The sequence below is a fragment of the Rhyacophila brunnea genome, unplaced genomic scaffold, assembly GCF_057557595.1.
Source record: "Rhyacophila brunnea isolate RB1 unplaced genomic scaffold, BYU_Rbru_1.0 scaffold_13, whole genome shotgun sequence".
NCBI classification, from domain to species: Eukaryota; Metazoa; Arthropoda; class Insecta; order Trichoptera; family Rhyacophilidae; genus Rhyacophila; species Rhyacophila brunnea.
Genome location: NW_028232785.1, coordinates 16,889,799 through 16,911,282, shown reverse-complemented (window position 1 = coordinate 16,911,282; position 21,484 = coordinate 16,889,799). Strand labels below are relative to the sequence as shown.

Sequence of the window (21,484 nt, the reverse complement as noted above, 5' to 3'; positions counted from 1 at the left end):
AAAGTATTAATATTCGCAGATCATACTACGCTAATGGGTGCTGATGAAAGAAAACTCATTGGGCTGTTACACCGTGTAAAGGAAGAGAGTCACAAGCCGAATAGGAATAAGACCAAGTGATTGGTTAACGATCGAGCTAACCTTCTACCAGAAGAAATTAATAATCTCTAAAACTTAGAAAACAGTGAACGAATTTGTATATATGGGATCAACCTTAAGTGGAAAAGGCGGATGTGGGCGGGCAAAGATCAAGAAGACGCACACAGATTGCGAAAAATGCAATGACACGTCTTACCACTGTATGGAAGGATCGGGGATTTATATTATTGCCACAAAAATTATGCTTGTGCAAACATTAGTGATCTCTATATTTATTTCCTAGGTGCCTACTGTGTCGAGTCATGGACCCTGAAGGCAAGAGAGCAGAAGGCAATAATAAATTAATGCCTGAATAAGATCTGGTGTTGGCGCCGAATACTTCGTATTTCATGGATAGGGTATAGGGTGAACCAATCAATCATCCAGAGTTCAGATAAAGGAACGGCTCTCGACAATAAATTTTCGTAACGCATTCTGCATTTTTTTGGACAATCTAGAGAGACTTTTGGTTTTGGGTGGCCTCCAGGCGAGGCAGAGGAAGGGCATCAGCGCGCTTGAGCGTCTAATGCGTCAATGACATTGAGCTACTTTACGAACTGCTTCTGGCGAATTTACAATCTGCCTGTAAAGTCGCCCAGTGTCATCATCGAACAAGCTAACAAGCAGATTGTAAACAATATAACGAGAACAGTTGAAAGCCGGTCAACTTTACACGCTACACACCGGCGTGTGAGCATACTGCGTCTGCGCAGTAGAGCGTAGTAATGACCTCCCGGTGAAAAACGAATTACGTTGTGTAAAATAGTCCTAGCTTGTTGGCTTCTCAGCGAATGGAAAGTTTTGTGTGTCATCATCACAATCGCAGTAGCTGAATCGCCCGCTTTTAAATTCGCCAACACACAGCTCGTAAAGTAGCTCAATGTAATTGACGCATAAGTGAAGAAGTTGACTGGAGCAGCATTCACGATACCTTGAGAGAAGCAGAAAATCGAGATGGATAAAAAATCTTTTTCGCTCAAAAAAGATGACACAATTTAAAGATGGCGTCGATCCTCAGCCATTACGGACTACAAAGAAAATGAGAAAAAGGCCTTTTTTCGATTATGTAATCACTGGATCTCTATCATTGTCTATGGATTGTGCAACAAACATTTACTGACATATCGTATATATCGGTCTCTTGACAGAAAAGGCAAGATGGACATTAAACAAGAACCAGACGAAAACAAAATAGATTTAGACAGAAATCCATCCACAGATATTTGGTTTGACGTGCCAATCCAGCATTCAAGAAGTCTAGACGGCCATACTTATGTAAAACAAGAAAATGTCTACGATCTTCCTATGGAGGTTAGTTTTACTTTACGTTTTAACAAGTATATAGGTAATGCGTCAATTACATTGAGTTACTTTACGAGCTGCTTGTTGGCGAATTTACAATCTGCCTGTAAGTCGCCCAGTGTCATCATTGAACAAGCTCACAAGCAGATTGTAAACAATCTACCGAGAAAAGTTGAAAGCCGGTCAACTTTACACGCTACACGCCTTCGTGTGGGCCTACTGGGTCTGCGCAGTAGAGCGTAGTAGCGACCTCCCGGTAAAAAACGAAACACGTTCTGTCAAAATAGTCGCTAGTTTGTTGGCTTCTCAGCGAATGGAAAGTTTTGAGTGTCATCATCACAATCGCAGTAGCTGAATCGCCCGCTTTTAAATTCGCCAACAAACAGCTCGTAAAGTAGCTAGCTCAATGTAATTGACGCATAACCACCTACTGACTTATTGTTGTTTTAATTTAATAAAACGCATTTTTTTTTATTGTACTTATTCCACTTTTAAACAATATATTAGACCGGTTTCTTCCGCCTCAGAGGGACATTATCAACTACTGACTTATTGTCATAATTAGGTAGGTACCTACTAAACTATTTATAACCCCATTTCTATCCTGCTGTATGGGAAACTTAACTCTTAATATATTATTATAATGTGACGTAAGTAGGTACCGTCAGTGACTTTACCAGGTAAACGGATTTAATAACTGATGGAAAACCCATTCTATCACGTCTCCGTTTCAGTTTCAGTCGGCCGCTTCAGTTTTGCATTTACACATCAATTTAACTGACATTTCGACTGAAACGGAGACTGATCGAACAACAAAACTGATTGTGTTTAAAAGCACCATTACAGTATGCGACAAAAATAATAACGAAAGGATACGGAAAAAAATGTTGTTTCAATTACATGTATGTAAAAAAAATGAATAATAGGTACAAGTCGGCTTATGGGAAGCCAGGCGGGAACCTCGCTAATTTTCATTGGTTCCTGATTTTGTCAAAATTCATGAATTCAAGAATGAATACCTAACCTAACCTAACAAATAATTACAAGATAAATAGAACTTTTTATATACTTACCACGTTTTTAAATTTTCTGTTGAATCATATAAACTTGACAATTCTATGTAGGTATTAATAATTTAGAACAAATAAGGCAATTGTCAACAAATCATTTTTTTGCTCTTTTGCAACAAACAAACAAATAATATAGAATACTGAAATGTCATTTTGATTCCCATAGTTACGCACGTATATATTAATAATTTATTTGCTATGACCACCATCTTAGCAACCAATAATAGTGGATTGGATTTCATACAAAACAGAATTAACTGAAAATGAATTCAATTGTACTTAAAGATGGCTAAAAGTATTAAAAAAAATGCATTGGCATCGTGTTCTGATATGTGTCGCTGAGTTTCAAAATCCGCTATAACACTTTTTCCTTATGTTGAGAAAATCAATAAAAACTTTTTGAACTAAAAAGGTTTTTGAATATTTTAGTAGTGTTATAGCGGGTATTGATTGACGCATTTATTTTGTTTCATAAATAACAGTTAATCGTAGCAGATTTTGAAAGAAGCGATAAAATTTTCATGTAGAGATTTTAATAACGAATCCATCGATATACCTATATATCTTAGTTATTTCAAAAAAGTGTTATAGCGGGTTTTGAAACTCAGCGACACATATTCTTAAAGTTTCAAATGTCTAGCTAGTCGGGAAGTTAGTTAAACATCGATCGCACGATTTGTACTGGATATACAACCACCGGATAAATAAGAATACGAGCTAAGAAAAACGTGGTAATAATCTAGTGTATCAGCTATTTTCATAATTTGTTTGTCGCTGGCTTCCATTAAACCGGCAAAAACCGAATAATATTATAGATTCAACTGTGAGAGTTGTAAGTTGAGAAAGAGATTTAGTAGAAATAAGAACCCCTCCCCATAAGCTTTGCCTACCATGATCTTCGTTTGAAATGTAGTTTAAAGACTGTTATTGCATCCGTAGTATTATAAATATATAAATTCTTATTAAAGTATATAAATTCGTATTGCATTTCCAGGGTAGGTATGTATACATTCACTTTTCGTTGTATGATGTATTATACCTATAAAATTATCTATTTCAGAATACTTCATTCCACGCAGTCGATATGTATATAGGTACATAAAACATATCACCGTGGGCCGTGGCACAGTTCGCGGTGAGCTTTCTTATCGGAAAGAGCTGATGACCGTCTACTATACGGTTCAACAGTTTCAACATGAACATTAATTCAATTTTCATAGCTGAATTTGGCGAAATTCATGAATTCAAGAATGACAACCTAACCTAACGTAACGTAACAAATAGTCCAGTATATCGGCTATTTTCAAAATTTGTTTGCCGCTGGCTTCCCTTAAACCGATAAGAACCGAATATTACTAGGTATAGATTCAACTTTGAGAGTTGTAAGTTGAGAAAGAGATTTAGTAGAAATCAGAACCCCCAACAAGCTTTGCCTACCAAGATCTTTAGTTGAAATGTAGGTAATTTAAAGACTGTTATTGCATTTTATTTTCAGTGTAGGTAGCAATGACATCCCAAGACAAATTACCGCCCCTAGGCAGCGCCAAAATGCCGCCCTATTTTTTTATCATCCTTTCATGACTCCAGTATCTAAGAAATGTGTTGTATGGATACATTATTAACAAAATATAAACCACTATTTAAATGCCTTCTCCTCTTCAATAGACAATCTTGCGATTCACGGTTTCAGATAAGTACATATAAAATACACCCGACAACTTCCAAAACTCGCGAGTGATATAGTGCAAAAATGTTTGGATACATTTTAAATTAGATAAGTAGACATCTGCTCTTGTTATTGCTGCTCATCAAAGGCGTGTAGTTCAAGGACAACGGAAGGAAACTAGACATCGCGAACCCAACAAAAAATACAGTCCTGTTAATAAGCCTTTTATGTTAATTAATACATTTTGTTTCCAACCAGTGAGCTGATTTTTTTAATGGAAAGATATTTCCGTCATTACTAAGTTTAGGTAGCTATTTCTATATGAACCTAATGATTCTCCACAATTTGCCGCCCTTCCAGTAACTACCGCCCCTAAGCGACGCTCAATCTGCCTACCACCACGGGACGTCACTGGTAGGTAGGTATACATTCACTCGTCGTTTTATGATGTATTATACCTATATAATTATCAATTTCAGAATACTCCATTCCACGCAGTCGATATAAAACAAGAAACTGTATTACAAGCATACAGCTGTGAAGATAACTTCAATGAAACTAGATTACTTCCATTAAAGTACGAAGATCCCGAACCCGGATGCTCATATTCCCAATGCAAGACAGAAAATCAGGTAATTCTAGTATTTTCCATTCTTTATTATTTACATTATATGACTATGCCATTTTGATACCTAACTGCCGTATATGTTTGGGAACACTCTGAAAACATTTGCGTTTGTTACAAACTTTATTATACTTTTACAAGTGTCACCAGATTTTTAAATCAGCCAAGTCCATAATAGACTAATAGGAGAAAAACAGCTTTTTGTTTTCTCAATTACAAAGTCACAAGGGTGAAAATTTATATTATTTCGAGTATATAATATATTATTTATAATTAATAAATTCCACATTTTGATAATGCAGAAATGTTAGAAAGCAGTAGTTCTTCAGCAATTCACAAAAAAGTCAAAAATACCCAAAGGTGGACTTGGCTGATTTTGAAATGTAGCAACACATGTATGGGTTAGAGATTGTTTTGTTATAAAACAGCCTACGTAGTTGCAAGCTCTATCCAATGGCCAATGACATTAATATGGACGAAGCATCTGGAAAAAAAAATGACACTCACTCAACAACAAAAACAACGAAGTATAATAATTTTGATTTCAGTTGTAAAAATGTTAGAAAACTCTTTTGTTAAATGCAGCGGCGATTTTCTTTGACGCAAATTACGCAACTGCTTCGTCATAAAAATTAAGGGGGGCCTCCAAACCAGTTATACAATTATTAAATAATACCAATGTATAAAAAATATGGGTATATTCTTCATAAAAGTACATTTTTAATGAAAAATAATATTGATTTAGAGTTTACAGAACAGACTATGTTCAAATTGCTGATGTCCTGTGGGAGTATTTTACAAACACTATAAGTCTGGGTCAATGACATTAATATGGACGAAGCATCTGGAAAAAAATGACACTCACTTTTTTGTCGGGTCTGCCGAATGGTATAATCTGTTCTAACGCCATTAAAATAAAAGTGATATTGCTTTAAATTCCCCATCTTTTTGTCGGGTCTGCCGAATGGTTCGGTTCGAACGGGTTCGCTCAAATGAACATTGACACTAGAAACACTGCTCTAACGCCATTACAATAAAGGTGATATTGCTATAAATTCCCGATGCGTGATATCGCATAATAGAAATTGCGAAATTTTGTCACGTGACGTCTACCTATATATGTGCGAATGTCGCTATGCGCGAATTTACTTGCTAGCTACTGTACTGAGTGCGTTGTCCATTAATAATGTCATTGCCAATGGCATATATAATTAATTTTTGACCAAATATAGAAACTGCCACTTTTGTTTGTAAGTACACCTCTCAGATTTATTATTTAAAAAGTGTGGAAGATATGGCCTTATTTATATATTGAGATCCTTTAAAAATATAAAAAATACACACATGTTATATAAATAGTAAGTTATATAGCATCAGATAATAAAAAAATAGATTTATTAGATATTTCGTACTATCCACAGTATGCGTTTTTGCCTACTAGCATTGCCGACTGAAGTAGAAAGCCGATACATTAACAATGACTGGTCCTACTTTTTCTGCCCTTCCCGTTGTTGTCTATGGATGACATGTCATTGTTCTATAGAGTGCTCATACTGACGCGTCTGTCGTGTTCACACAGGGAATGGTTTGATTTGAATAGATGAGATGAGTTACCTACATGATAAATAATACACTAGCATTAACACACCTTCTACAAATGTAATGCATAGATCAATGCTACATATTTTTTGGAAGTTGATTTTACCACCGGTTTTTATGTAAAAGATTAGTCTGACTTTCACAGTTGATGAATAATATGAATGTATATTATTTAAAAATAACACTGATAGTTAATGTATTTGATTTGTGAATTTTTGTAATTCAATTTGAAACGAGAAAGGGCGTATCAATATGTCAAGCAATCTGGGATCTGATTTTGACAGCTAAACAGTGGACCACTCGTTGCTTGTGCAAATAGTTATGTTCAGGCTTTATTAATCTAAAGATGACGCTGCTACTAGGCATTGCCTGGTCTCCCTTGTTTCCGTGATCTCAGTGACGTCCCGTGGGGGTAGGCAGATTGAGCGTCGCTTGGGGGCGGCAGTCACTTGAAAGGCGAGAAATCGAGGAAAATCATTTGGAATATATAGAAATAGCTAACTACCTTAACTTAGTAACAACAAAAATATCTTTCCATTAAAAATTCAGGTCAGTCGTTTTGTTGGGTTCGCGATATCTAGTTTAATCCCGTTGCCCTTCGACGTCCTTGGTGATCAGAAACGACACGTGGAGATTTGCGAATAATAAAATTCGGATATTTGGTTAGTAATGTATCCACACTACACATTTCTTAGATATTGGACTCATGGAAGGATGATAAAAATAATTTATGAACAAATGAGGCGGCATTTTGGCGCTGCCTAGGGGCGGCATTTTATCTAGGGACGTCACTGCTTGATCTATTTCCAGGAAAAACTCTCCTTAAATCAATCAATAAGTTTGTTGTCAAAACTTTTTCATAAAAAAGATAGAAATTTTTATTTGTTTATCTCTAAACTAACTTTCACGGAGATTGATCTTTCTTCCCCCCTATCCTTCATGTGTTTTGTGAATACCAACAAAATTACATCAAAGTTGATCAGTCTCGTCGTCATGAAGTGAGTAAATGCAATTTGAATGTTTGACATGGCCTCTAAAATCAGGCATTATGATAATTTCTTTGTGCATTATGTGTATGTTCTATATATCGTATGACCTTGATTTTTTTTGTAAAATATATATTTATATATACTTACACACATAATCCGTTGTTAAATCTAAATACCTAAATTAACGACTTACCAACTTTTGGCAGCAACGACACGTATTATTCAATGTATAGCAGTCGAACGAGTTTAGAAATACGCCCGGCTTAATCGTCTAAGTCTCTTGTTTAACATATTGTTATAAAACTTTGTGTTACTTTATATTATATCTCTGTCTGATTATAAAAAAAATTAAAAGATATAAAGAACTTTTTATATACAACGTTTTTAAATTTTCTGTTGAATTATTATGCTTAATATGCTCAAACTTGTACTTGATAATATGAAGTTAATAAAAAATAAACAAACAATCAAAATATAGAATACTGAAATGTCATTTTGACATTTAATTTTGATTTCCATAGTAACGCACGTATATATTAATAATTTAGTTGCTAGGACCACCCCCTAGCAACCAATAATAGTGCAATGGATTACGGATTTCTTCCGAAATAACTGTTCTTACAAAACAAAATTAACTGAAAATTAATTCAATTCTGCTTAAAGAAGGCTAAAAGTATTAAAAAATGCATTGGCATCGTGTTCTGATATATTCTAACAGTTTTAAATATATAGCTAGTCGGGAAGTTAGTTAAAAATCGATTGCAATATTTGTACTGGACAGACAACCGCCGGACAAATAAGAATACAAGCTAATAAAAACGTTGTAATAAAAAATCTCTGTAAATGTAAAAAATATGCAGAAAACATTTTTTTATTATTAAATGAGCTTAAGCGTCAATTACATTGAGCTACTTTACGAGCTGTTTGTTGGCGAATTTAATAGCGGGTGATTCAGCTACTGCGATTATGATGATGACACACCAAACTTTCCATTCGCTGAAAAGCCACAATCCAGCGATTACTTTGACAGAACGTAGTTTGTTTTTTTACCGGGAGGTTGCTACTGCGCTCTACTGCGCAGACGCAGCAGGCCCACACGCCGGCGTGTAGCGTGTAAAGTTGACGGGCTTTCAACTTTTCTCGGTAGAGTGTTTACAATCTGCTTGTTAGCTTGTTCGATGATTACACTGGGCGACTTTACAGGTAGATTGCAAATTCGCCAACAAACAGCTCGTAAAGTAGCTCAATGTAATTGACGCTTTAAGAATATAGTATGTTTCTAGATTTCAACCCAGCAAAGTTTAACCGGTGATTACGGCACAGTAAAGAGTCAACCATCGACAGCAGATGAAGATAAAAACGGATTGATACAGCAGTCGGAAACTGTATATGAAAATGACATGAAGCAGATTTTATTACTCAATTCACCAAAAGTAGTTAGAATTAAATTGAAAAAAGTAATATGCCTTCCACGTAATTTTATTTGCAAAATTTGTGATGCAATTTTTGAATGCCGAAGTGAATTAGAAAGTCACAGAAGTTCTCACACTGACATAAGTATCAACAAAACTAAACTATTGAATCCGAAAGATAATGCTGAAAAGCTACTACATAAATGTGAGTTTTGCTCTAAAACGTTCCCGCATCTTCGCAATTTGAGTATACATAAAATGACACATACTGGTGAAAAACCATACAAATGCGACGTATGTCCATACACGTGCATACAATTTCATCACCTAAAAAATCACAAAATGACACACACTGGTGAAAAGCCGTTTAATTGCAATCTATGTTCGTTTACCTGTATAATTTCTCAGAACTTAAAAATACATAAGATGACACACACTGGCGAAAAACCATACAAATGCAATGAATGCTCATATACATCATCTCGACTTACTACTTTAAAAAAACATAAAATGACACACACTGGTGTAAAACCTTTTAAATGCGATATCTGTTCGCTTACATTTGTAACTCCGCATCGTCTAAAATTGCATAAAATGACACACACGGGTGAAAAACCATATAAATGCGATATTTGTTCTTTTACGTTTATAACTTCTCAGCATTTAAATACACACAAGTTGAGACATACTGGTGAAAAACCATACAAATGCAATGAATGTTCATATACATGCACGCAACCTAATCGGCTGAATACACATAAAATGACACATACCGGTGAAAGACCATATAAATGTGATATCTGCTCTTTTACCTGCATAACTTCTCATCACCTAAAAACGCACAGCATGACGCACACTGGTGAAAAGCCATTCGAATGCGATGAATGCTCAAAAACATTTCCTAGTATTAGTAGGCTGAAACAACATAAAAAAACACATCTCGATGAAAAACCATTTAAGTGTGATGTATGCTCTTACGCATGCAAATGGTCTCAGTGCTTAAAATTACACCAACTGACACATACTCGCAAAAAAAATATTAAATAAATCCAGAAGTGCTTGTTCATGTTATACATAAATACAATATGTTAATATATTGTGTAGTAAGTAATACATAAATAGACAAAAATAATATGTGTATTTTTTTTTTTAGAATATATTCTTACATCATTTTCATCCTAGAGCCTGAGAGCCGAATGCACAATCTAAGATTTCAATCCTAAGGATAAGTCACCGAAAAACATGACTTAACTATAGACAATCCTGAGTATGGAGTTAAGGAATCCTTAACCATAGACTACTTGTGTTATGAACATGCCCCCTTCTGTATTACCATTTACCGCTGACAGCTGCTCTCAAAATAAATTCGCATATCTATAAAACAGTCCATACACTCAAATTCATTTAACAATGTATCTCAATATGGATATTGATAATGTTAATTCGTTTGGAATGTACTTGCAGAATATTATTTTACTTTTATACGCCAGCCCGCAGAAATACAAGATGCCAGGTGATAGAATGACACTTGACGCTAGTGTTACCATGTTAAAAAAATATCTTGCGGTTCCTGTGGAATCACGTATAATGACTTATAACGGAAACATAAGAGTATTATGGTTAAATATTAATATGTATTTATAGTTATTGCATTTATAAAATGCAGTTGTCATATTTTTGTCATCGTTTAACATTTATAAAATAATTTACCTAAACTATAGAAAAGAGAATTTTTAAATATGGCATTATTTTCAATAGAAATGACCTTAACTAAGGACAATGTTTCTGCATAGTGTTTTCTGCTGAGAAAATTTTAGTTATGACAAATGTTTCTGCATTCCGCTCTGGGTAGAAAGTTATGAAGCATATTATAAGCTCTAGTCACTTGTAACTTCATGCTGTTCTAAAAGGATGTACCTACACAAATTTTACAGGATTTTTCAACTAAATAATAATGCTGAAGTGTAGATTATGAGTCGGATTATTATTGAATATGCCCTGCCACCGCCATCTTTAGATTAATATAGCCTGAGCATAACTTTTTGCACAAGCTGTGGTCCACTGCCATGCTATTTATTGATAACGTACTTGGAAGCAGAGTTTGGTAAGTTTTCTATAATGACTGAAGAGTATAAATAAGTTTTTAGTTATTGTCGTTCAGAATCGACTGTTAAATTGACTAACGTCCTAGTGCAGGGGCGGGCAAACTTTTTGGATGGAGGGCCAAATTCAAGAATTCAAAATGAGCGGCGGGCCGCAAGTAAAATACCATTTTTAGATATACACTATTTATTATCACGAAAAATAAACATTACAAAAAAACAATGAGAAGAATGAAACTGTTGTACATTTTTGAAGATTTTTTTAAATTTAGGTGAATTTTGTAGTTGATATTCTCAAAACTGCTAGTAAATGGGCATCGGAGATATTTGATCGTAAAGATTTTTTATTGAGGTTCATGATCGAAAATGTTTGTTCACATATATAGATTGATCCAAAAATAACGAACATTTTTCTTGCATACCTACTCTTTAAGTTGGTCGAATTTGTCTGAATTAAGAGCATTGTAAAATTTGAAGATTTCTTCACAACGATGCAATTCTCTTAAATCAGTGTCACACTGCAGATTAATAATCTCAAGTTGTAGCTCTGTCGGTACACTATCAATATCTATTGAAATCGATGTTCAACGTAGAAAATCGTGGTTACATAGTGTGAGACGAGACGCAAGGAATACGTACTGAGATAATACATTTACGAAACAACAAATTCTTCAAATTATGATCTATTATCAATATTTTTTTAAAAATTATAAAAAAGTTATCCGTAATCACAAGTACAATTATCGATGGCGGGCCTCGAAAAAATACCCGGCGGGCCACATGCGGCCCGCGGGCCGCAGTTTGCCCTCCCCTGTCCTAGTGTATTACGATATTTTTATACACAGAAGAAGTTTACTTACTTTGATCGTCACTTCCAATTATTAATAACACAGAACCACTAAATCAGATGAACTCCAAGATACGTTAAAATAATCTGAAACTAAGAATACTCCAAAAAGTGAACACGACAGACGCGTCAGTATGAGCACTCTATAGACAATGACAGGTCATCCATAGACAACGGAAGGGGCGAAAAGTAGGACCAGTCGTGTAATGTATCGGCTTCCTTCTTCAGTTGGCAATGGCCCTGCAAATTGGCAATTAATAATTTCATAGCAGTAGTGTGATGTTCTCTGCAGTCTGAATCTAATGAATCAGTGGTCATTTTCAGCTTCCTTCAATTTCACAATCGTTGGCCGCGACCTGTCAACTAAGAAGCTCTAGGGCCTAGGGTGAGACAATATCTTACACCACTAGGTACTATACTACTTATCAATGGTAATAAGGTTACATGTAAATTGTACGTAAAACATTTCACCGTGGCACAGTTCGCGGTGAGATTTCTTATCGGAAAGAGATGACTGTCTACTATACGGTTCAACAGATTCAACATGAACATTAATTCAATTTTCATAGCTGATTTTGTCAAAATTCATGAATTCAACAATAACAATCTAACCTAACGTAATAAATAATCCAGTATATCGGCTATTTTCAAAATTTGTTTGCTGCCGGCTTCCTGTAAAGTATAAACCGACAAGAACCGTCTTTTATTTAGACATGAATTTTATGTCAGTACCTACCTACTATACAGTCCATAGAAGTACGGTCTTGAATATACGGCGATATATTTTCGATACAACATTACACGGTGAAGTGTGATACGGCGAACAGCATATGTACAAGTTCTGGAGACGTGGTAATAAAAGAGAATCTTCGATAAGCATTTCATGAAGGTAACAGCTACTAGTTAAACTCGTCATAGGTAGGTAATTAAATTATGTAGCCCGTAGCTTAATTGTAAAAGCATATTGGCGCGAATCCAGCGGATACAGGTTCAACTCCCGACGGGTGTCTTTTCTAGAGTGTATATGCACGAGATGTTTTCAAATTATGTATGTTCAAAGAGAACCATGAAAAGGAGACGTGAACGAAAAATAATCACAATTACTTAATTTATATATAATTTTATTCACGGAAAAATACACTTTGAATCAATATAATATTTCGTCTTAAGCGTCAATTACATTGAGCTACTTTACGAGCTGTTTGTTGGCGAATTTACAATCTGCCTGTAAAGTCACCCAGTATCATCATTTAACAAGCAAACACGCAGATTGTAAACAATCTACAGAGAAAAGTTGAAAGCCGGTCAACTTTACACGCTACACGCCGGCGTGTGGGTTTACTGCGTCTGCGCAGTAGAGCGCAGTAGCAACCTCCCGGTAAAAAAACGAACTACGTTCTGTCAAAAGAGTCGCTGGCTTGTGGCTTTTCAGCGAATGGAAAGTTTTGTTTGTCATTATCACAATCGCAGTAGCTGAATCGCCCGCTTTTAAAATCGCCCACAAACAGCTCGTAAAGTAGCTCAATGTAATTGATGCATTAGTTATTTTATACTAAAATTTGAAAGAAGTAAAAACCGCCTGTAAAGTAATGAACTGAACATAATATGTATTATCAGTGTGGTATTAGTTTAGAAATTTACACACATCGAAGACATTAATTAATTTAGAAATCAAAATGCACCTACTTGAAGGGTTTCCTCATATAGGTATTATAATAAAACAATAACATCACAAAAGGATTATATTATAACAGTGGCGAGGGATTTAGGTAATCAGATTTGAAATAAATAGTGCACACTAAGCTTTGTCAGTCAAACGTATTTTTTTATTGAACTAAGACCATAATGTGTAGTGTAGGTACTGATAGTGTTTGTTAGTTTCTAAAATTCAATTAAACCCTGCCTAAAGCAAACCATAATTTAGTTAAGCTGTGCTATGGGCGATCCGATAAAAATAGTCCATACTTATTTGTTTTCGCTGAATTAAAAATACATATTATAACAGATGGTTAGTTTTTTAAAATTCGTTAAAATCTGCCTTCTCTTATTCGATATTAATATGAAAAAAACTGTTTTTTTAGTTCAATGAAAACAAATTAATATGACTGATATAGTTTAGTGTGCAATATTTATGTCGAATATAAACAGTTTACCTCCACCGTTCATCACTGTTATAGTATATAAACAAAAATAATAAACTAGGTAACTAGGACATAGGTAACCAACTTACAAGCTATTTTAATAAGCGTAATAAAACTGCGATTCCATGAGTCAATGCAAATTGATGGAAACCATAAGTTGTCGAATACCAAACAATGTTACAAATAAAGCAGACTTTACAGCGCTCGAAATGGAAAATTTTACAAAACGGAGCGCTAGATAGTTTTACAAAAATAGTAAACTTGTAAATACACAATTATCTGATTTTATGTATTTTGTAAAAATAAATGTGTTATAGGCCATCCATGGACCGAAACCGTATGCGGTTTCGAACGGTGTGCTGTGTTTCTGGTCATGGAAATATATTTTCACAGAGTATATTATAAGCACCTGATCGTATCCGTTCATACCATACACTTACACCTATTACACAATTACAAAAATTTAGTGAAAATATATTTTCATGATCAAAAATCATAAGTTTAGTATGGAAAACGGATATAAACCGCATATGGTTTCAGTCCATGGATGGTCTTTTAGATTCTTTGTTATATTATGGCTTATCTACCTCAGGCGGGTAAGTTATTTTTTACACAAGACGGAGCGATAATTTTGGGAATTTTATGAACCGGAACGGCGCTCCGGTGCTCTCTCCTGTCCATTTCGAGCCCTTAGTCTTTAATTGGACAGCCCATTTATTAAGTCTCGGTTTTTGTGAACGTTCTCGTGCTTTTTAAAGTTATTCGAAGTCTTGCAAACAAAAGGACATCGTTTGCAAACGAACGGGAACGCGTTGCTATGTACAGCCATGTGTATCTTTAGATGAGCCCTGATTTTGGCTTTATACGGGCACTTTTCACATTTGAATGGTTTTTCGCCAGTATGGTTCCTAGTGTGGGTCTTTAAATTATTTCTCTCTCTGCATTGATAACCGCATACCTCGCACAGGTATTTCTTCTCTCCAGTGTGGACAGTACTATGAATATTAAAATTTTTCTTAAAAGAAGATTTGTACGGACATAGGTTGCAAGCAAATTTTTTCGGCTGGTGCTGCAAAACGTGAGCCTTCAAAGCGGCGTCAGTATTTCCTTTGTAGTTACATTCAACACACTTAAACTGTTTTGTTTCTGTGTGGAAATTAAATACGTGTGAATCTAAATCTTTTTTATTCCAAGTTTTGTGTTGGCATATATCACACTCGAAAAATATACCTTTGTGAGTCATGTTATGTTGAATCAAATCACTAATATATTTGAATTTTATCTCACAGAGATCGCACACTGGCTCACTCAGCGAATATTCATCATGCGTCAAATTGTGAGCGTCCAACTGTGCTTTCATTTTGAAGCTCAAATCGCAAAATTTACAATAAAATGAAAATTCGCCAGTATGGGTCGTATTATGCTCCAAAAGTTTAAAATGGTATCTATGCGAGAAGTTACACTTTGTACAAAAATGTCGGTTTTTTTTTCTTCGTTTTACCGTGGTATTTGATTTCGAGATGTGAACCGTTCTGTGTTCTTTCAACTTGTCGTCTTTATCAAAAATTAAATAGCAAACGTCGCAAACAAAATGTTTACCATAATAAAATTCCCTTTTTACAACAATACGCACATCTTTAAAACATTTCAAAGCAGAATTATCAACACTACAATCGTTAAAATTCCGGAGTAAAGTCAACGACGGTGATTGAAGTTCAGTTTTAAGATAACTTGATGTTCCTTGGCGAATATTTTGTTCAGCATTAGAAGATAATGAGACTGGAGAATGATCTATCACTTGAAATAATATATCTGTGCTGTGAACCATCCTGTGTTCCTCCAACTTGTCGTCTTTATCAAAAATTAAATAGCAAACGTCGCAAACAAAATGTTTACCAGAATAAAGTTCCCTTTTGACAACAATACGCACATCTTTATAACTTTTCAAACATTCGTTAAAATTCCGGAGTGTCAACGACGGTGATTGAAGTTCAGTTTTAAGATAACTTGAAGATCCTTGGCGAATATTTTGTTCAGCATTAGAATATAATGAGACTGGAGAATGATCTATCACTTGAGATATATTAGTATCAAATTCTTTTTTTACATTTGTCACATCTGTAGATAATATAGTCGTGTCTTGCAGTGTGCCATTATAGTTGTTTGTTATATTGAAATCAAATTTATCTGTGGGCGTATTATTTCTTTCAAAGTGTTTTCGTTCATATGCATCATTGGATTTCTTCACATTTAAAAGGTACTTCGGGGTTGTAATCTACAAAATAAAAAAAATCCATTAGACCTTAACCTGTTACATACCTGCCCAAATATTATAGGTTTAGAGCAGTGATCGCCAAACTGTCAGTCGCGTCGCAGCAGCATTTTAGGTAGCTTGTTTAGGATATTGTATCATAAGTATCATACTTAATATGAGGCGTCTAATTACAAAAAGCGACAAGTTCACAATTCAATATTTTCGGGAAACAACGTTTTTATGTTTCAAGCTTCAATTATTTGTTTTAACGTAAGATTATTTTTTCCGGTGTATTCTATGTCAAAATTAGAACCAAATGGCAATTTGTTTCAGCAGATAAACTCTTAAATGTAATAAATACAGGCATAATAAAATTGGACCTAGCACTACTTGTACCTCACTTTTTAATTTATTCCGCATAAGGCACATATTTCCGTGGCACTGTCATGAGTTTACCAGATGCTACAGCATTGGAGACGCCCTTTTCAATATTGAATGTTCCCTTATTGGTTGACTTAAACACGCGCGAAATCAACCAAGCTTTAAATAATATGAAACACGGACTTGGCGCTTTTTGTAATAAATCAAGACTTAAAATATATTTTTTCGTAGGGTTATGTCGCGTTTTGGAATTTATAGTTTAATACATATTGTGTAAAATTATACAAAGAATACGTGCGTATTTTTTTTCGATTTTGACCAAATGTGGACTTATCGCTTTTTGGAATTAGACGCCACATATGTGATCACATCCTTATTGAGTTTGGAGACCACTGGTTTAGAGCTAATCTACATGGCACGTTTTGACTCGCGCGTAACAAATTGCGCATTCTCCAGGTATGTGTGACATTATTGAACCATCCACAAGCACTCGCGTCGTGACGACTGTCACGCGACAATCGCCCGCGATCGCTTGACTCTGAAGAATCGCGGCGTTTACAGCCATTCCAAAATGAATTACGACCGCCAGGCGCTCGACCGCGACAGTTTCTATCGTTACTCCAAGATAAATTACGTAATCTAGCTTGTAAAGTGTCGAGAATACATATTGAAAGTTATCACAAAATACAAAATCTCATAGAAACCGAATAACACAATTGAGTTGTCGAGCTTCTTTCTACACTCGCGTTTATTTTTTATATTGATTCAAAAAATAATTACGTCACCTAGCTGGTTCACTGCCAAATTAAACGCGTTATTTAGATGGAAGACATTTTCGATAGTCGAGCGTAAGTCGCGGCGGGACTCGCGCCATATGGACAAGCTCTGAATGAATGTTTTCGTCAAAGCTCGAAATGGAATGGTTTACGAACCGGAGCACTCGACAATTTTCTGAATAACATATTTATCAAATTTTATGTATATTTTATAAAAATCAGTGTTAGATTTTTAATTATATTGCAATTATCTAGCTCAGACGGTCAAATTAATTTTTTACACGAGACGGAGCGATAACATTGCCGATTTCACGAACTGGAACGGCGCTCCGGTTCATTTTGAGCCCTGGTTTTCATCAAGTTGTAAAAAAAAATACAAAAGCAACTAAATAACTCGCATGGCTTAAAAATTAAACATACTAAACGAAATCATTAATAGTAGGTAGGTACGTAAAATAAATGGCTATATTAAACACAAGTTTGTCTCTACTCCCGACGGTAGTATGAAAAGCCTGGGTAAATCTACATATAATTGTGCCGCTGAATTTCCAAAACCCGCTATAACACTTTTTTTTTTAAATAATTAAGATATATATATATATCGTTGTATTCGTTATTAAAATCTCAACATGACAATTTTATCGCGTATTTCAAAAGCCGCTACGATTAACTGTCATTTATGAAACAAAATCAATGTGTCTATTAAATCCCGATATAATTATATCGAATGGTTACCTAATCGTTACGGGCGCGTCTTTAGCGTCCAATGTATTAAAAACAATATGATGATTGAAATATGTACCTGTTTTTCGGGAAGGCACGTTGAACGTGTATCAATTGAGTCGAATGAGCGGTTGCTTACATCGCCTGTTGACGTAGGTAACTGATATTCTTGTTTAATTTTCATATGGACTTCTGAAGGGTCAACCTAAAAACCAAATAAGTATTTTATTAAACAGACACAATAGAATATAAAAAAATATTGAACACCCCTTTTTCTGTGCGATTTCCATTAATCCAAGTATCCCTATCACAAAACATTTAAAATTATGAATAATAATTTTATGGCATAATTTTAGATATTTTATAGATAAACGGATATTTTTTTACTATTATCTACTACGGCTTTGATTAGGCAGGGTATAATTGAATTTTAAAAACTAACAAATACTATTCACGCGTCATTGTAGTCTTAGTTCAATGAAATCAAAAACGTTTGACTGACAAAGTTTAGTGTGCTATATTTATGTCGTATCTTAATAGCCTTACTCCACACTTTTCCATTGAATTGAAGTTATTACAATCGTAGTTATTTAATTGTTTATTTAAAATAAGAAGTTGGCCGTTGCGTTTAAATCAGTGGTTTCCAAACTTTGTGTTACTGGGGCTCCCTTCAAAAAAATTTAATCTTGGCGCCTATTAAATAATACAGGCACTTTTTAAATAGTCAACAATGTACTAATACAAAAATGAAAAAAATAAATATATAAAAATAAACAAGGTTTTACTACTTTATATTATATTAATTTTTAAATTAATTTCTTTTCATGCGATGGATGTGCTACAAGCTACACTCACAACAGCACAATCAATTTCAATAGTATTCAAATCAAATGAATTCACCATCGTTCATTGACAAATGGATTCTAACATGGACCCCACATCCGGAAGCGGGCTCCCAGGCCAGGATCTTTTGCGGGCTCACCTACCTATCGCTGAGGTTAAGGGTAGTGTGTTGCTCTAATGTAGTATATCTTAAATTGTACACGGGAGTTATCATTTAAGTATATCAATCATCATATAGGTATCACATCAAATTGCAATTCACAACCACATACATATTTAAAATATTTAATAGCCTTGAAACAAAGCAGAGCCGCAGGCGACTTTTTTTCTTCTTTCTTTCCACCACGGCAAACTTTTTTTTTTGTAATTCATATTTCCAAAGCTCCAATTTTTTATGAATGCCTTCACTTTGTTTTTTAAATCAGTAAATGCATTAGTAATCCTTGCATTGATTTATTCACTCATTTTTATTTAAATTTCAACCAAATAGACAATTTTAACAACAAAATTATCGTTCCTAAACAAATTTGCCTAAATTTCAACATTATGATTAAATTTGACCTTTTAATTTCATTTTTCACGAGATAGCCAGCTTCACAATAGTATAGAAGTGAGGTTGGTATTATAAAATTAGTCTCCATATTTTCAAACAGGTTTGTAAACAACTTTTTATAGGACTGTTTTTATGTAGTTTATAACTAGCGGCCGTTTTATAAACTATGGTTTTGCAAACTGCAAACCTGTGGCTACATTAATTGTGTTAAACTTTTCGCGCCTCCCTTTGCAACACTACGTGCCTCCCAGTTTGGAAATCGCTGGTCTAAATAATTGATTTATTGCGAGCAAAACGTGGTTCCTCAGGATGAGGTTTCAAATATGATATTATAGTTTTGATGATGGCAACACTTTGCGGAAGATATTACACTTAAAAAATATTAAAAAAAACGTACCACCAACATTTCACACAGCTTACATCCATTGGTCAATTTTATCGTGTCCGGACTTGTACGTATGCAGTTCGCCGTAACACACTTCACCGTGAAATTGCTGTATCAGAAATATATGGTCGTATTTATTAAAGACCGTCCAACCTCTTTGGGTCGTATAGTACTGAGATAAATTTAATGTCTAAATAAAACACAGTTAATACTATCGACCGAAGGTACCTACTTGATGGAATTTGAATTTAAATTCTAACGGATTTAAGTTTTGTACTATTCCATTTGAGTCGTTATTTGCGACCCGGGTTTCGCCTTTCAGCATCTTCAGGCGTAGTGTACACTCACCAAAGGCAAACTGTGTGCCTTTGGTGAGTGTACACTGCGCCTGAAGATGCCGAAAGGCGAAACCCGGGTCGCAAATAACGACTCAAATGGAATAGTACAAAACTTAAATCCATTAGAATTTAAAACACAGTTCTTGTCGGTTTACTTATAGGAAGCCAGCGGCAAACAAATTTTGAAAATAGACGATATACTGGATTATTAAATTTGTTAGGTAAGGTTAGGTTTTCATTCTTGTCCAAAATCGGCTATGAAAATTGGCGCGGTTCCTGCCTGGCTTTGTGTAAATCGACTTGTACCTAAAACACTACCGAAATGCAAGGGAAAGACAAAAGAAAATAGGCATGTAATTAAATTAGAAATACAGAACAACGCGTAATTCCTCAGTGTTATTTGATAATGATGAGGAACTGTTTTTCGGACCCGGCGATTATCTGCATTAATGGACCCCAACTCGAGCAAGTCAGCAGCTACTCGGACAGCAGGTGCCCATAGACGGAAGCATGCACGATGAAATTGCTCGCAGAATAAAGCTAGGATGGAGTGCTTTCGGACGTCTGAATAGTATCTTCAAGAGTGACCTACCATTATGTCTTAAGCGTAGGGTGTTCAGCCAATGTGTGCTACCCGTGCTCACGTATGGCTGCAAGACGTGGACCCTCAACACGAGAGATGTCCAAAGGCTAAGTGTCACAGCGAGGCATGGGGAGGTGTATGTTGGGCATCACGCGTAAGAGAAACGAATATACGCGATGTAATAGAGGTTGCAAACAGCTGAAATGGAGATGGGCGGGGCACATTGCTCGCCGAAAGGACGGCCGCTGGACAAATGCAGCCATCCAGCGGTACCCAAGGGGCACGAAAAAGCCACAAGGTTGACCTAAAAGCCGCTGGATTGACGAACTGGCAAAGTTCGGCGGAAATACGTGTCAGCGAACGACACATGACCGAGAGTTGGTAAAAGCTTGGAGAGGCCTTCATCCAGCAGTGGATTGTCCCCGGCTGATGATGATGATTTGATAATAAAGCCTACGGCGAACTGCGATACGGTGAAATGTTATACGTACAATTTACATGTAACCCAATTTTGTAAGTAATATGAAACACCTTCATTCAATTTTACTGTTAAAAGGTTGATACAATCTTCTTCTTATTGTGCCATCCCCTAGCGGAGGTCGGCCACCATCAAGGCGATCTTATCTTTGTCGTTAGTTACCCGGAACAGTTCGGTGGAGCTGCACTCGTACCAATCACGGAGGTTCTTAAGCCACGAAATGCGGCGCCGTCCTCTGCTACGCTTCCCATTGATCTTTCCTTGAATGACAAGTTGGGG

The 21,484-nt window shown here is 35.4% G+C and overlaps 1 protein-coding gene across 1 annotated transcript; it reads left to right on the top strand.

Annotated features, from left to right (window-relative positions):
- Positions 1-998: 998 nt before the first annotated feature.
- LOC147076686 (uncharacterized) lies at positions 999-9,938 on the top strand. Its single transcript, XM_085940408.1, has 3 exons — positions 999-1,449; positions 4,656-4,808; positions 8,673-9,938. The coding sequence occupies exons 1-3, from the start codon at positions 1,297-1,299 to the stop codon at positions 9,846-9,848; spliced, it is 1,482 nt and encodes a 493-aa protein (XP_085796534.1). The 5' UTR covers positions 999-1,296; the 3' UTR covers positions 9,849-9,938.
- Positions 9,939-21,484: the final 11,546 nt, after the last annotated feature.